The sequence below is a fragment of the Rhipicephalus sanguineus genome, chromosome 1 (genome assembly GCF_013339695.2).
Source record: "Rhipicephalus sanguineus isolate Rsan-2018 chromosome 1, BIME_Rsan_1.4, whole genome shotgun sequence".
NCBI lineage: Eukaryota > Metazoa > Arthropoda > Arachnida > Ixodida > Ixodidae > Rhipicephalus > Rhipicephalus sanguineus.
In genome coordinates, this window is record NC_051176.1 from 261,026,926 (window position 1) to 261,044,139 (window position 17,214).

Here is a 17,214-nt window from a genome sequence, read left to right on the forward strand (position 1 = left end):
GCATTCTTCATTCGAGACAGCTAGCGCTTTCAGATGCCCCGTCGTTTAAGACGCTGCCGTTGCGTTCAGAGTATACGTTCAGAGCGAACTCGTCCAGGAAAGCGTTTTTTTTTTTTTTTCGTCGACGTCAAATATCGAGATTAAATTGGGTTGAATATCCTTCCAATTTAATCTTTATCTTATTTCCGTGGCCGTCCTGTTTCTGACTGGGTTAAGACCAGAAAATGCCTAAACTACCCGTAAACCAATAAATTGTTTTTACGGGCCAAGCGTCCACGATGTCCATCTTGCCGTGAACGTGTTTTCTGTGCGGAATGGCGCTAAATATCATCATAGCATGCAGCACCTTTTTTTCTTGATTGACCCGTTACATTCTTTCCCACGCAATTTCAGCTGGTTAATGCACTTTTTTTTTCAAGGATGAAATAGACGCTTTGACTGTTTGTACCGTACTGAGGACGGTTACGGTGCAACAGGAAAAAATAAATAAATAAACAAATAAATAAATAAAAATAAATGAAATAAATAATAATAAATAAAACAAAAAAAAAATACACACACAGAAAAGGTTACACGCACTTGGTGATGTTGATACAGCAGTGTTGGCGTAACGTGCAGCATACTGAAGTGTTTACATCATGTCTTCTGTGTATGAAGCCACTACTTATATGACAAAGCGTATACTCGACGGCTGCGTTATAATCCTTTCCTAACCTGCTCCTTGGCCAAAGGGACGTTTTGTAGGCCAGTTGGAAAATGCTTCTTGCCCGTTTTGCGCAACCAACACGCTTATATGGCCGTATTTTATAACAAATCATTTCGTTTTCCATTCCTTTTTTTTTCCTCTTCGTCATTGCGTTGCATAACGCGCACCCTCGCTGTCTCTGGAAGAGGCTACTCGGTGGTACGGATGATGAAAAATGAATTGGATAGCGAGTAAGAGGATCGTTACAAAATAAGGCCCTTGGCTTTTGCCGAGTATCGGGTCGCAATGAAATGTTGTCGATAGCGCTGAGTGCTGAGGCGTTAAATTCGCGTCTGTGTGCGTTCTCTAAGTAAATAAAACGCGTGTGTAGCAGAGGGTTGTTGTTATATGGGAAAATACTGTTTGTATTTATTTTTGGTAAGCCAAGTAATGCATTACAAACATAGCACGAATATAGGTACTTTACACAATCAATCAATCAATCAATCAATCAATCAATCAATCAATCAATCAATCAATCAATCAATCAATCAATCAATCAATCAATCAATCAATCAATCAATCAATCAATCAATTAATCAATCAATCAATCAATCAATTGTTGATTTAATGCGTCCAGGAGCCACATTAAGATCTAAATACTTGCGAACGAGTAAAGCAAAGAAAATATACCAATAAACAACTATAGGATAATATAAGTAAAAATGAACGGAAGAAAATTAAGGCAGCTTTGCTCTAGTGGTGCCAAGCCTGAAGGAAGTGCAGAGCTGGCGGCCTTCTTTCCTTCTTTCTTTCTTTCTTTCTTTCTTTCTTTCTTTCTTTCTTTCTTTCTTTCTTTCTTTCTTTCTTTCTTTCTTTCTTTCTTTCTTTCTTGCTTTCTTTCTTTTTCTCTCATCTCTGTTTTTCCTATGCATGTCTTGTCTCTGTTCATTTCTATTTCTTCTTTCTCTCTCTATGTATTTCTTTATCTTTCTTTCTCTGTGTCTCTACTTCTCGCTTCCTCTTTCTTTCTATCTCTCTCTTTCTTTGATCCTCTGTCTTTCTCTCTTTCTCTTTCTGTCTTTCTTCGCTTGGCTTCGAAGATACGTTTAAACTGCGCGAAGAAGACAACACGTTAGAAACATAGAACACGCACACACACGAAGCGCAGCGATATATACACGCACACGAAGCGATCTGCGCTTCGTGTGTGTGCGTGTGCTATGTTTCTAACGTGTTGTCTTCTTCGCGCAGTTTAAACGTGTCTTCTTACTCAATGAACCAACTATCCCAACAACATGCCTTACTTCCCTTTCTTTCTCTCTATTTCTCTGTTTCTCTTTCTTTTTATGCTATGCTTCTTTCTTTCTTTGATTCTCTCTCTTTCTTCCTTTGTTCACTTTCTCTATCTCTCTTTCTTTCTATGCTATGCCTTACTCTCTCCATTCCCCCTTTCCCCCTTTTCACCCCCACTTGCCTTTCCCACCCTCTTGCTATACTATACTATACAAGTCTATGCTATTCTCTACTAGCGTGCCTGGATAGCCGAGTCGTTACGACGCTCGCTTTCGGATCGTGGGGACGCGGGTTCGAATCGCACCACACCGAGACATTTTTTTTTCACCAAGAATATCTCTCTTCTTATTTCTTTCTATCTCTTTCTTTCCCTCTCTCTGTACTCGTTCTCTCGCCCATCAGAGTTACTGCATCTCACGTCGGACAGGGTCGGCGCACGTGTTCTGCGAGCGAAGCAGAAGAGGACGAAGATGAAGAAGAGAACGAAGAGAGCGCGTGCCGGTTCATGATGGTGATCGTTTTCTGTTCGCTCTGCACGGTAGGCTTAAATAGCTCCGCTGTTAAAAACATTATATTCGCTGTAATAAGAGGAAAAAAAACAACAATAATACAGAACAACAATATCAAAGAGGAACAAATACAATACGCAGAATAAATGAAAATTCGTGCTGTTTGCAGTCTTGAAGAAGACAAGACCACCTGCCCAAACGTCGGCTCCAGCGACAGACAACCCGTGTTCACGTATTTTTCATCTCTTAAAGTTTCCATCTTCCCCTGAACTTCTGCATTTTTTTTTTGACTACGCAGAATAGGTTCACAACAAAAAAAAGGAGAGCAAAAAAAAGTACAACAATGTGGGAAAGTTCTCCGGGTACAATATTGTCAAACTCGAAACAAAACAATGACAGCCATTTATGAAAAATATCAAGATGAAGAAAATAAGAGTGATACGGACTCTGTATAGTTGAATGTTGGCTGTAGAAGACAGTTGCGTGGAAAAGTATGTGCTTTACAATTACCTTTTGACGACACGACGGACGAGTTCAATGCAGGAGAGGAAGCGTAAAGGAGTTTGAAAAGAAAAAAAGACAGAAGGTTAGCGCAATATATATTCGGCAATGATGATGGTAGCGATAATTGCGCAAGAGCTCTAGAGCCAGATCTAGCCCTGGTGTTAGTAAAGCGAAGATGGCAGATAGTTAAAACGTTTTCTTTTTGTCCTTTTGTATGACGTCACTGTTTGATATAGAGGTATACCACTGACGCGTATGTTGGGGAACACCTGTTATTGCAGACAAGTTGAGGAAAGACGTTGAAAATATGACTGTGCATGTCGTTTCATACAACGTGATTAGTACGCATGCCAAAGGTAATCTCTCGTTTCAAAGGCACCTATCATTCCCTATAGTGTGTGCAACTTTTCTCTCCTCCTTAATTTTCCTTGTCCGTTTGGATTCACGTACCCCAATATTGTAACGATTATTTCATATAGTTTTAAACACTACGAAATATAACTTATCCTGCGCAGGAAGTTCAGTCCGTCCATACGTTCGTTGCCCTTCCTAATCCTCCTCAGGATCATCACCCATACGCTACTGCCACCATTGTACGTATGGTGAAATACTACCGAATGGGCAATCCCGCCTTCAGCTTCTTGCACCAACGTAGAGAGTCCTAAAACGTTGTCGCCATATCTTCCTTTCACAACGCCATTTAACTCGTCTTATGGTCAGCGAAACTATAAAGATAGACGATCCAATAAAAAAAAAGGCCGTTAGAACTATGGCCACCACCGGTATAAGATCGCGTCTCCGCAAGGGGCTTAATAGTTATCGCGACGGGGGTGCGAGGTACTCTCCGGCAGTGCACGAGTACATATAGACGATGCGACGGCGAATCACCGAGACGTGCTCGGAAAGCGAAAGAGACAGTCTGAGCCCTCGGAGCGCGGGCCACCAAAACGGTGGTGCGCAATGCTAATGAGCGCACGCGGGAAGGTTGCTGCTCCCTCTCTTCCCAGAAATCGAGCGCTTGGCGCGCTGCTCCGGACATCGCGTCCCCTTTTCTTTATTATTATTTTTTGCCTCGTCGCTTCGAACCCACCTATTGCAGCCTTAAGTACAATACCGTCGCGTGACTTTACTCGCACGCTAAGAACCGGTGGACGCATTACTTAAACTGCTAACAGTCTAGTTTTCTTTTCTTTTTTTTTTATCGTTGTTGCTGATGTGAGACGATATAGACATTTTAAGGCAATGCACGGTACTCTAAAAGCATCGCTTATAAATTCGCCGGAAGTGGTTCTGTTGCTTTTTTCTTATTGGGAATGTATCTTTCAAAACGCTGACTATTATGCTAATAGTTTCTTCCGGAATTGCCGCGTGGCAAGTTTGTCCTTGCAACTGCGTTTACAGCACTATCATTCAATATGAATCGGTGAATTTACGATTAATTACGTGGGCATGCATGTATAAGCACAACAATGAGAGAAATATAGGCATGCAGCTACAGCCGTTTTTTTTCCTGAAATTAACAACACGCACAGATGATTGAATAGAGAGAGAGAGAGAGAGAAAAGATGACATAAAGGCACACCGCAACAAAACACACACAAAATATGGATACTTTATTCTGGTTGAGAAAATTTCTGTTGCATAGCTCTTCAAACACCGCATCGGCTTCAAAGTACGACTTCTCACAAAAATGCAAAAATAAATAAATAGCCCCGCGGAATAAAAATCAAACGTACAATCTTGCCTCTTCTAAAACGTCAGCCCTTTCGTGCATGCGGGACGCTCTTATATTGTTCTTATATTAAGAGCAATATAAAAAGGTGCCCCAAATGAGCGCCAAATGACGGCAAACCATATACAGTTGGTTTCATTTAGTTGTGGTTAACCACTTCTTTTCAAATCCTCGGTTCTTGTTACGTGAAACACCCTGTATATAGTTTGTAGCATCTGCTCAGGTAGAGGAGTTGCTTTCTCCGCTTTTCAAGTCTATACCTACATTTATGACGTGCTAGACTGACACAACAGGGCGTGATTGAGGGCACGCCGCTGTAAGCATCAAGGTAAATAAGTGCGTGCTTTGAACGCGATAGCGTTAAAGAGCCCGTGTCGCAGAAATTCCGGTGTCGGTGTCGTTGGTTGTGAGCAAAAAATCATCGTTGTCCGTCGCCGAAAAATCACCATGGATGCAAGGAATAAAAAAATAGTGATGTACCTGAGGTGGAATCGAGCCCAGGCCTTCGGCGTGACAAGCAGGTGTTCTACAACAGAGCCACGCCAATCCTCGGAACTGCACCGAAAGTACCTTTCATGCTTCACAAACATACGCGTGCTGTGTACAGGCGTCACATTACGAGATGTGATATTGCCAGGGCCGTACCCAGGAATTTTTTTCGGGGGCTGTTTGTGTGTAGAACGGCCAACTTTGGCAACTCGTGGTCGCCGTGAAGGCATGCAAATATTTGACTATCACCCGAAAAGTTAAAGAATGGAAAATTTTCGTGGGGCGTCAGAACCCCCTCAACCTCCCCCCCCCCCCCTTAGTTACGGCCCTGGATATCGCAGTAAAACGTGGTACAAGCGTACATTGCCATCGGGCATCAGACCATGTGAATTGCACGGGTTGATGGTTTATAGCCGGCCACCCATTACAAAAGGCACATATTATATACATTACTGCGCGTATTCCCTTACGAACACGTAGTGGGTGCCATAGGCATGCCTTAAGTTCTCCTTCAGGGGGGGGGGGGGCGAAGAGTCATCGCAGCGTCCCCCCTCCTATTAAGTCAAAGTATGGGGCAGACTTTGCGCCCCCCCGCCCCCTTGCGCACGCCAATAGTGGTTGTATCGCAACTTCGAAAAAGTATCACGCGCGTAATTGCTGCTGGTTTAAAGCATGCCACCCATTACAAAGGGCACAGACATTAGTGCGCGCATTTTCTTACACACACGTAGTGGGCACAGTGTTCAGAAGTGTTGCTTGTTGGGCAAGTTGGTACATGTTTAAATTCGACAAAAGCCACTAAAACGTCGAAAAAGGAAGAAAACTGAGAGGTAGGAGCAGAGGCAGTGAACACAAGGGTGCGTCAAGTGCCGTCAAGAATGGTGTTTTCCAGGTGACGTCGTTGCTTATTCGGTTCACATTCAACCTTCGGAGGGCCATTGGGAAGAGGATTTCGAAGATTCGATTTCGGAAACTTGGTGACACAGTCAGACAACTGGCAAGAACTGGCTTGAGGTGACGTGCCCTTGGTGGGTTAGTAGCAACGTCCTCGGCTCTGCTTTCTTCGCCAACACAGCCACCGCGCCGGCCTGTTGATTGAAATGCATTGGCGGGACGTGATTCGTTTCGTTCCGAAGCGCACGAAAGGGCACAGTGGGTTGTCAAATAAAAGTGCTCTTGAAGAGGCGCGGAAACCTTAGACTTTACATAGGTATGGTCGTTTGTGTGCATGTGTGCGTATGTTTGCGTGTGTGACTGGGTGATTGAACATAATGACAAGCGAAACAGAGCGCGATGAAGATGGGGCCGGATATCGCTATCGCGTTCAACTATTAAAGGCGAAGCTTAAGCGTCCCCCAATTTTCTTGTTACTTAAGAATGATCGCTTGCGTAGTCTCGGTGAATTACTGCCTTACTGCATGGCGTTTTCTTTGTTTTGTTAGATACTGCTATCTTGAAGTATATATTGAAACCACAAACAGCGCGAGAAGACAGGGGCGGAAGGCGACACACACGTGCGCTATGTCACCTTCAGTCCCTGTCTTCTCGCGCTGTTTCTTTCGTTTCAATGTGCATCAAAATCAACTAGCCCACGAACAAGCGTTAACAAAAGCCATCTGATGCCAACAGACAAGGAAGCCAGGGATATCATAGGGGCTGTTATTTGTAGTTTTTTAATTGAAGTGCGTCAATTATGAGATAAAGAGCGCATAAATTAAAGCGGTCGAAAAACCAAGTCGCCGCCGATGGAGACCGAACTCACAGCTTCCGCAAGGTCAGGAGGCGAGATGTTTGAGACCTATACGTCCTTATACAGCACAAGTCGTGTATAAAGCCACACACGAAACGTTATCAATAACGAAATGAAATAACGAAGAAAATACTTCGTTATAGTTTAAATAACAGTAGGCCGAACTCCTAGAAGTGGCATCTGGAGCCGAATAATTTAATGAGATCTCTATTTATAATTAATCGCCGTGAACCAGCCACCGTCAGAAAAGAATTGTTCACTATCATGATCGACTAGCGCCTGTATTTAATATATTCCCTAGCGTGTCAGCTCCTTTGTGAATTCGAATCTGGGTTGTCTCTATATACACGACGACTAATGTCGGGAGCAAAATACCGCGACGCAGCGCGTTTCGCATGCCGGACGAAATGAGATTGGAGGTCGATTGCTTTAGATCCAGTTGTAACGAAAATTCGAGGAACGTAACTACGCAGAGAGAAGCAAATGGGACCAAAAAAAAAAAAGCAAGAAAGAAAAAAAAAGAAACGTGAACACGTTCGTTGGCTGGTAATAATATAATTGTGTGGGTTTAACGCCCCAAAACCACGATATGATTATGAAGGACGCCGTGGTGGAGGGTTTCGAAAATGTTGACCACCTGTTTTTTTTTTTTTTTTTAACGTGCACCTACAGCTGGTATTCACAAAATGTTCTTATGCCAGAACTGTTTCTAAGAGCAAATCCTAGCCACTCATGATGCTGAACAAATTAGCAAAGGTGGGGAACTAATGACGAAAAGCACATACGAACGAAAAGTTTTGTGAATTTGGCCCCCGAGGAGTATTTTCTCTCCAATCCACAACGCGTCACTTTCATCCCTTATATATATATATATATATATATATATATATATATATATATATATATATATATATATATATATATATATAGAGAGAGAGAGAGAGAGAGAGTATTGGCTGCTTGGCCATCAGCAATACCAGTACAGATGCCACTATGCCCATTATTTTCGTGATTACACCAATGCTAGCACAATTTGCGAGCTATAAATCGACACCATAGTGCAGTGGTTGACGCGTACGGCTCGCATTGCCACAGAGGCAACCAATAGTTAGCGCCCCAATAATAGTGGCAGGCAAAGTTTTATTTTTGCGAGGTTACGGCGACAATGAAGCGAAGTATGAAGCGATGGCCTGACATAGATGTCACAATAACGAAGTTGATGGCGTAACGGAAGGAGCAGACGGATATAGAGAGTTCTGAGTTTTTCACCGCTGTCGCATTCAAACACTTAGTACACACGACCTATAAAACACATCGTCTAAGTATGAAACTACAAGAAATCGCTTCAAAGAACTGACTTTGAAAGGGCCACTATTAAATGAAAAAAAAAAAGAAACAACAAACGAAAGCGCTAATTTAACTTCCCTCTTCCGCCCGTCCGACGTCGAGTTGCGCTTCACAGACAAAAGCGCGTGTATTGCGGGCAAGCGACCAACTACTCCAAGCAGTTCCCGGAATGCGCTCGGCGTTGACGGCACCACCCTTGACAGCGACTGAGACGAGCAGGTGCCGTGAGCGCAATCAATTTGTTCGCCGACGCGTGGCTTGTGCCTGATCGTCGCGGCCAAGGAGGCAACATTCATTACGAGCCGTTTTGCTGCTGCCGGCAATTGGGCAGGAGCAGTGCGCGCCTAATGGCCGCGCGGATGAAGGACGCGTCGCCGCCGCGGCCGGCTTATCGGGCGCGCAGTGAACCTGGCGAGAGCGCTTCCCGCAGCGAGCTAATTACTGCGGCTCGATTCCCGCGCGTTTCCTCGGCGGCGGCCGCGCGCGCGGGCGTGGGGGGGCTCGCTTTATCGACGGAATACAGGGAGCAGCAAATCCCGACCAAGCACTTTGTCGCTTCCTAACTGGCGCCGGCGTGCGTGCGTGCGGCCAGTTCTCCATTATCCACCATCATTGCAGGAAGAGGGAGGGGAGGAGGGAGAGAGAGGGGACGGCGCATGCGCGACCCGCCCCGCGCGTGCCGCTGTCCGCCGCCGCAGCCAGAGAGAGCCGCAGCGCGCGGGCCGCAGGCGGCACAGCAGCATGGAGAGCGGCGCGGCGGCCTCCTCCTACCCGCTGCACAGCTGGCACCCGCACGTGTACGCCCAGCCGCCCAAGAGCCCCACGCCGCACTCGATCGCGCACATCCTGGGAATACGCGACGACACCCGGAACAGCGACCAGCCGCTCAACTTGTCGTGTCCGGGACGCACGACTCAGCCGTCGTCGCCCGGCCTGGCCGCTTCGCCGAGGGCCTCGTCGGCACACGACGCCAAGACGGCCCCGTCGCCGCTACCCGCACTCGGGACGCCCAGTCTGCCGCACGCCGATGCTCAGCTGGCACTGCCCAAAGGTGAGTTCTTCGCGAAGCTCGGTGTCGAGAGACGCGCGCAGCACGCAGCCGAGGCGCACAGCCCGGCTGCCTGCCGGGCCGCTCCAACACGTGCTCGCGCGCGCGCGCCCACAACAGGTGCCCGGCGGCCCGCCCACCGCGCGCGCTCGCGTCTGGTGACCGCGCGCCCCCTCGCCTGTGCACCACAACTCCTCCCCGTTGGCACTAAAGAACAGCGCAGCTTCCACCCGGAAATGTCGTCGGCGAGCGAACGAAGCACTCAAACACTCGTAACACCTATTCGGCGCCCTATTCCACTGGCTCACGTCAAACGTGACGCAACTTTGCATTCACCCTATAAAAACACTGCGCTACCTGGACAAAAACGCATTGTCATCCCAGACTTCAAATTTGTTAGCGATCATGAGACTTTGTGCTGACCTGGAACAATGGTTAACTGCTGTTAAAGGAAACTTGATGATTGATTTGGTCTTCGGTATGGTTTTTCTTATTATTGTTCCGTGCTTTGTAGCGCAGAAAATGGAACTGCCTTTCTAGTTAGGATCGTCAGGAGTCTTACAGGAAAACTAGAGTAGCTCTGGCAGCAACACTAATCGCATAGTTCGGAGCACGGTTTCGACAACAGGTGGAGCTTAATTTTTGCTAATATCATTGTCGTTTTCCAGAAGCCACTCAACAGTATCAAATGGTAACATTGGCATCATATAAAACATGTTTATCTACACGTTCTGCATAAACAGCGCTTGTTTGTCTACTTCCTTTCATATTTGTCTGTTCTGTGCGCGCTGAAATCATCACATATATTCTTACTAACTCGCCTAGTTTTCATCACTTTTACTTTTGAATAGAACGTGCATCTTGTAACGCAAGCATAGACAAACTCTCCCGCAGAACGTAAATAGTCTTTGTCACGTGGAACTGCACCTTGTAATATTATATCGGCGTTTATGTTTCCCTTATATTCACTTCCATCACAGACGTTAACGGGCTGGCATCTTAAAACAAAAATAAAGTTTAAACACTTAGAATAGGATGTCAAGCGCGAGCGACACTTGAAATTGGACACTTTAGCTGTCTGAACGAATTGGCACCCTTATTTTTACGTTGAACCGGAGTAAACCTGACGGAAGTGACAATTCCTAAACTTCCAACTCATCTGAGCATGGCTTGTACTCAACTACACTTTCATGCATTGCGCAAGCCGAACATAACCAAAGACATACAGGTAGTGGAGTCGTAAAATTATCGTAAACAATGAATTTCGGTCGTTATCCTTTCATTGAAAGCATTGCGAGTGCCAGGCACAATTAAAACCAACAGCAGCCGAATTCACGAAGCATTTCCTTCGTAAGTCCACTTTGCTATCAGCCAGCTGACTTCGCTAATGACACCCCCAGTATTATGACTGGCTGAAATTATTGTCATACGAACTATCCTCGCTTAAGGCGTGTTTTGTGAATACGGACCCTGCTAAAAAAACACGCCGGCACTTTAAATCAACAGGCTCCAGGTACGATGGTTCTAAAGTCATCACTGCGCTGCTCTTGTGCGAAAAATAACTGTGCGCATTAACTGCACGCTAAACTTTACGACAGTTCTCTTCGGTATTTTCTTGCGTCGATTCGAACTTTTCTTGGTTGCATTGTTTCGTGTCGATTTGATTACGAGCTGTGCTCAAGCGTCAAACAATCAAGAAATAGTAATCAGTTGGAAGTCCTACGCGCTAATGCACCGCCCAATAATATTGCTTCAGTCCATATAAAAATTGCTTCATGTTCGCGGACTGACTGCTGAGCAAGAGCAAAAAAAAAAATGTAAAAAGAAAGACCATTGTATTTGGCAGCATTACTTTGGAACATCAAAATAAGAAGAAACAATAGAACATCGGGCGCTACGTTAATTACTTAATTGCAAAGTTTAAGGCGCGTGTTAAGCTTAATCAAATTTAAAAGCTTAACGTGTATGGTATTTGTTGTCCAACAAACAATGCAACTGGCGTCATCTTCATTGACCGACATGATAGGTTCTTTTCAATAAAGTATTTGAGTCAGGTAACTGGGCCAACCTATTCTCACTGTATGGTCTGTGCCTGCGACTGGTGACGTTATGTACGTCAAACGTTGTCTTCAAGAAGGCTGTCCAACTTGTGGCAGCGCTGTCGTTTTAATAGCACTTGCTTTGTAAAAAAAAGAAGAAAAGGTCACTGTGCAATCAGTGTTGACTGTGAGCCCACCATTTTATCCCTGTAGAAGGGCAGTGTGGTGCACTGACAAGCTGAAGAGGTCATCGGTCGGGCGCAGGCGTGTACACATGGTGGGAACCATTCCATCGCAATCAAGAGCTCAATCAGTCAACATGTATGATGTTGGCCAGGTTCCAAGGACGTTGTGTCCAGGTTGGCTGTCTTCGCCGTAATAATAGCTGTGGGTAAATGTATTGGGCAAGGAAATACCTCACTCTGTCCGTTCTTGCCGATAGCCTCCGGGGATATAAGGTTCTCGTCCCCCTGTTTTGATCTGTCGTGTAGATTTCCTCTTGTGAACCATCATGTATGTACAGTTGAAAGGGTCTTGTGCCATTGAGGATGACTGAACTTCCGCAGTTGTTTCATCCTGTCATATTGAACGCTAAATTGCCTTCTTTTTACGCATTTCTTTGAACATGTGTAAGATTGTTTGGAGAAATTGATTTCGTTCTTACGCGCATTCGTGTAGGCTTTCAGGTATTCGATCGGTACAGTGCTTGAACGGCCGCACTCCAGGTCCGCAAAATTGTGGAGAAATTTGAGAAGCAACGAGAAACGAAGAAATCGAATGCATCCGCATCATTTCACAATCAATTCATTCTCACTAAACGCTAAATTGGTTTTGAACTCTGCTATAGGCACCAGCAACGACAAGAGCAGCCGGTATTTACGTCACTTCTCATCGTCCAAAAAAGAACGGAACGTCTATGAGCCAGACATATTAAAACAGTAGTGGCAATTTTGTTCTTGTTCTCAGACATGTTAGTGGCTTCATACACGCGAACAAGACCAGACCACAGTAGTCCTCTTTTTTTATTATTATTATTTAAGATTACTGTTGAGGCAAAGAACACGTTACTTTGTCATTCGCATCGCTCGACACGTAGCTGGTTGCGGAAGTTTCCATCGATTTCCTTGTAGTGTTTACGTGTCGACACTCTTCCGCTTTGTAACTATGCGCGCCTTTCCTTTGCGTCAACAGAATATGACTCTTAGGGCCTGGATTACTTCCGGCTCTAGACGCGGTTCCGGTTTCTGCGTAGCAACACAGTCTGTCTGTTCTATTTCTGGCGCGCGGGCTTCACTCATGCTACGCGAGAGCTCATTACATTGCGTATCACTTGCCGGCATGCGCCGACTGCGTATGAGATCCAACACTTTTGTTGGTGCGAACGAGTGCTGTGAAAAAAAAAAAGCGCACTCAGAACTTCATAAAGGACCCTTTTTCGTACTTAGCCAATCTTATATAAGTGTTACCACTGCAGGAAGTTTGACGTGTAAAAAGACGAAGGGCGCGCTCGATAGCAATGGATATTACAGATGCCGGGCTTGTATGCACTGATCTATGATTTTTTCGGCAACAGCGTATACTTTTTTTTTTCTAAAGAGACAAATTGGCTGTTCATTCCTACGTGAAAGCAAGAATACGTTTTACGCAAGCAGCGTGATTTCGCATAGATCTCCCACTCTCTCTCTCTCCCACACGCAAAACGATTTTTTCCTTAATGTGACTCTACACTGACCGTTCATAAAAAGTCCACCAAACGAACTGACAAAAGAGTGGCTTGTTCGGTAAATTGGTAAACGGTAATACTAAGCGAATGTCAGAAAAAGGGGGAAACCTAAGTTAAGAGCTAAACAACAGAGTCTGTTTTCTAGTTTATCCTTTTGTTTTTTTTTTCGGTTTTTTGCTCCCTTTGCTGGCAGTCTCTTAATAAACGAACGGACATTGTTTGGTATTGTTTGGTACAGAGTGTTCAGGAGATACTTTTGAGAAAAACTTCGGGGATAGCCTCACGTGCATATACTTATGCCTAATCAAGGCTTGATATGTTTCCTTGAAAACAATTAATTTATTTCTATAGGGAAAATGAACAGACAACTGAACGCGTCGAAACAGAACGCAGGTCTTCCGCGTATGCTGGACCTAGGCACGAAGCGAGAACTTGGCGATTCCGGTGCCAACAGCAATTCCATTCTCGAAAAGTTCCTGGTTCTTCCTACCGATATGTCCTGCAAGAATATCTGTCATCCAAACTTCTTCCGCCAAATGCTGCACGGATGCTTTCTTTGATACTGCGTCACTCCCTCTGTTTTGCCATTCTCCCCTCGCGTAGGGTAGCCAACCACACACTTTTCCGGTTAACCTTCCCGCCTTTTGGTCCCCACCTTCTTAATTACCTGGGTTGCGCTCGAATGGCCGTGACTCGTGTTCCAACCTTTTTCGTGCCTAAGGCTGTATACTCTACGTGTAATATGCCAGCAAGGGCTCTGTCACTTGCCCCGTTAATCGGGTTGGCAATCGCCGGGCGAATTCTAAGGGCTGGCGTCACGGCCCTCCGAAAACGCACCACGAAAGCGCGGACAATTTAGAGTTGGTCCTTTGGTGCGCCAGCGAACGCCGGTTGTGGTCCAAAGACCGAGTCAGAGCCAAGAATCGATAACACAAACGAAAACGAAATATATTCTCAGTTAAGGCAATACAAATAATACAAACACATGCACACTCGGCTGGTACCAGTTACAACTTCACAATATAATTCAGATGGTGTTTACACAACGGGAGCTAAACAAACAGATCACACGCTACGAATGCAATCGCATGCATTACAACTATTCAACGACAGTTAAAGTCCTGAATAGATAATGGCGTATCCAGTCCACAATACTTGGACGGTAATCGAATGCTTCTCTTCAAGGAAACACTCACGCCAGCTCCAGCGTTGATCGTCGTAGTTCAACCGTCGTCGTGACTTGTCACGGCTCACACGGTGTCGTCATCGGATTCTTCCAAATCGACGATCGACTGACCGCACACCATCATAAACACGTCTTCTTTGGCTAACGGAGCCACACTTAGCGTAACTTCACCATATCCGGGCCGACTGACTCGCTCACTCCTTCGCTGACTCTCTCACTGACTTCTCAACTCCACGACTGGCTCCCTCTCGACTGACTGGTCGTCGTCGCACGCTTTTATCCCTTCTCCCCCGGTTTCTAGAAGCGTCGGGAGAGTTCTTCGGCGTGCAGTACAGCTGAGGCTAGAGAAAGGGCGAGAGCTTTCTCGTAGGTTCGAATCGCGGCGGCACCGCTCGGGGATGCGTCCCCCCTTCCTTCTAGAACCATCCAGGATTTGCCGGGCGTTTGATCGCGTCGTCTGCGCCTGGCTCGATTGGGTGAGGAGGATGCGGCGCGCCGGCGTCTTTTGATGCTTGTTTTTTTGTCTTTTGCGCTTCTTGGGCGAGCGGTTCGCGCCGTTCTGTCTCGTAGCTGTTTGAAAGCGGCCGCGCGCACGCTTTATAACACGCTCGTTTGTGACAGGCTCCGCCAAGAAGGACATCGGTTTTGATTTGCTTTTAACGACAGATCAAATCTCACAACTGTTGCTGAATTTTAACGGGAGTGTTACCTAACCGATTAAGCAGCTGTGGCATACTGAGCCCATTACGATTGGAGCCAACAGGGCAAGCGCGCTTTTGCCGAGGTATTTCTGCGGACTTTAAAGAGTCGGTAAAAATCACATCCAATTCCCCTGACTTCTTTGTTAGCTTGTATGCAGCTTTCGGACATTACACTTAATCACCGCGGTCACTGTTTGTCGTATATGAATGGTTTATCAAATAACCGTACCTGTATACGGAAATCAACGGGAGACTTCCGAACTGTTTTCTTAAGCAACGACTGCTTTGCGTAAAAGAAAAATGCAAATAGTTTGGAAGGAAACGAAGAGGGAAACGGGCGTTTGGCTTCTTTCTGTCATAAACATTTCACGATCGCAACGAGGACACCGCGATATTCCATTACGACTGCGCATGAGCTTAAGCAGAGCGCTGATCTCTGTCTTTGGGGCTTTCAGAGCATCATTATTAGGGGAGCAGGAGGCACCTGCAGAAGCGAATCCTTATGCATGTGTAAAAAGACCTCGTGTCAGAGGTCATAACGAATTCAGAAGGATGGCATGACGGCTGAAATGCGTTCCGCAGCGGCGTCAAAGGAACACACAGCGTCTGTGTATTCTGTGCATGCTTACTCGGACTGTGTACACTTTTTTTCTCTCTTAAGTTATTAAGGAGGAATGAAGGAACGCATTGAAGTTGAAGAAAAAAAAGCTTGAATGTATTTATATGTTTGCAAAGACAAGAACATATAGTGTAATTCATGATATCAATATTTTCCCATGCATTAATTTATCGTACTACCTGTTATTTTCTTTAACACAGTTTTTAAGATTACCTGCGGCCGACAGCGCTATTCTACATTTTGAGCCATACTTGCGGATAAAGCGAAATTTGCTCAGATGACAAACCGCGATGCGCATGCAGGTTATTAAAAGCTCACAATTATGGTTTTAATTGTTTAGTTTTGGGTAAAGACGTGTGATCTCGTCCATAATGTGGAAGGAACGCCGCTCTGACTAAGCGGGGCAAGGGATAGCATTCAAGCAGAAATGTTGGATCATCCCAGGCTTAATTTCACTAGTGCTCAGCTTCAATTTCGCATTATCAGAATAGGTCCTAAAGCAAATAATTAATAAAGCTAATTAGTACAGTGCATTGATCATGCATGGAAGTGAACACAGCAATTTTTCGTGCAAGTAATTTCTATCTCTTGAGCTAATCAACATCGACAGGTTGAAATGCACTTATACGTTTTGATGAAACAGCTGATGACGCGCGCGCGCAGCCGCACAATCGCCTTGCTCTTGCATGAATCAGATTATTATCACGTACAAGACTATTAAGGCGATCACAGACTACATGCAGGTTTTTATGGGCGGCTCTACTTCAATGGTCAATTCCACATCTGGCATTAACGTCGTCAATAGCAGTTTTTGTTATACACTGAAGCTACTCCATGAAGTGGTATTAATGGAACCATTACCTTGCCAGTTTAATCAGCATTGCTGATAACATACTTTAACAGCGACCTGACAGATTAGTGATAATTTCCGGTTATAAGTCGTCACTTCGAAGGCAGCCAGCAGACGTGCGTCTTGGCTCTCGCAAGAAGCTGGCTTTGGGAAATACGAAAATTTGCCACAGTATACTGTTGATAATGACAACACTACATTCAAACCACTTTGGGGCTGCGATACGGTGCAACTGGCAATCATAGAGCCGATGAAGTTTCGTGGTCTGCTCATCAGCAAGCTCAGTACATACGTCCTGAACAGATATATTGTGGAACAACTTCTCTAATAGCTGGACATGTCGCATTTAGAATAAGAAAATGCGTTGCAATTGACATATTAAGAAAGTAATTTTGCGAAAGGCCACAATATGAAAGAGTCACGAAATGGGATATTGTTATCTATCAAACTTTATATAGCACTAAGCCATAAAGGAAATCGTGTGGGTCTTGATGATTCATTGTATATGTCTGAATACTAATGACCAGCCGTGGTATAACTAAGCGGCTAAGGTGTTGCGCTTCTGAGCTCGAGGACTCGGGTTCGATTCCCGGATGCGGCGAGCGCAGTACGATGAGGGCGAAATGCAAAAAACACCCGCGCACTTAGGCACGTGACGAAGAATCCCAGGATGGTCAAAATTAACGCACAGTCTCTCGCTTGAGATGTAATTCTAAGATGACGTGCAAATGTCTTC

The 17,214-nt window shown here is 45.3% G+C and overlaps 1 protein-coding gene across 1 annotated transcript in view; it reads left to right on the forward strand.

Annotated features, from left to right (window-relative positions):
- The first annotated feature begins 9,047 nt into the window (after positions 1 to 9,047).
- Positions 9,048 to 17,214, forward strand: part of LOC119378842 (homeobox protein Hox-A4) — a 129,592-nt gene continuing 121,425 nt past the window's right edge. Inside the window, exon 1 of the mRNA XM_037647870.2 lies at positions 9,048 to 9,363. Within this exon, the coding sequence (XP_037503798.1) occupies positions 9,054 to 9,363 (310 nt within the window). The 5' untranslated portion in view covers positions 9,048 to 9,053. The remainder of the gene's footprint in view (positions 9,364 to 17,214) is intronic.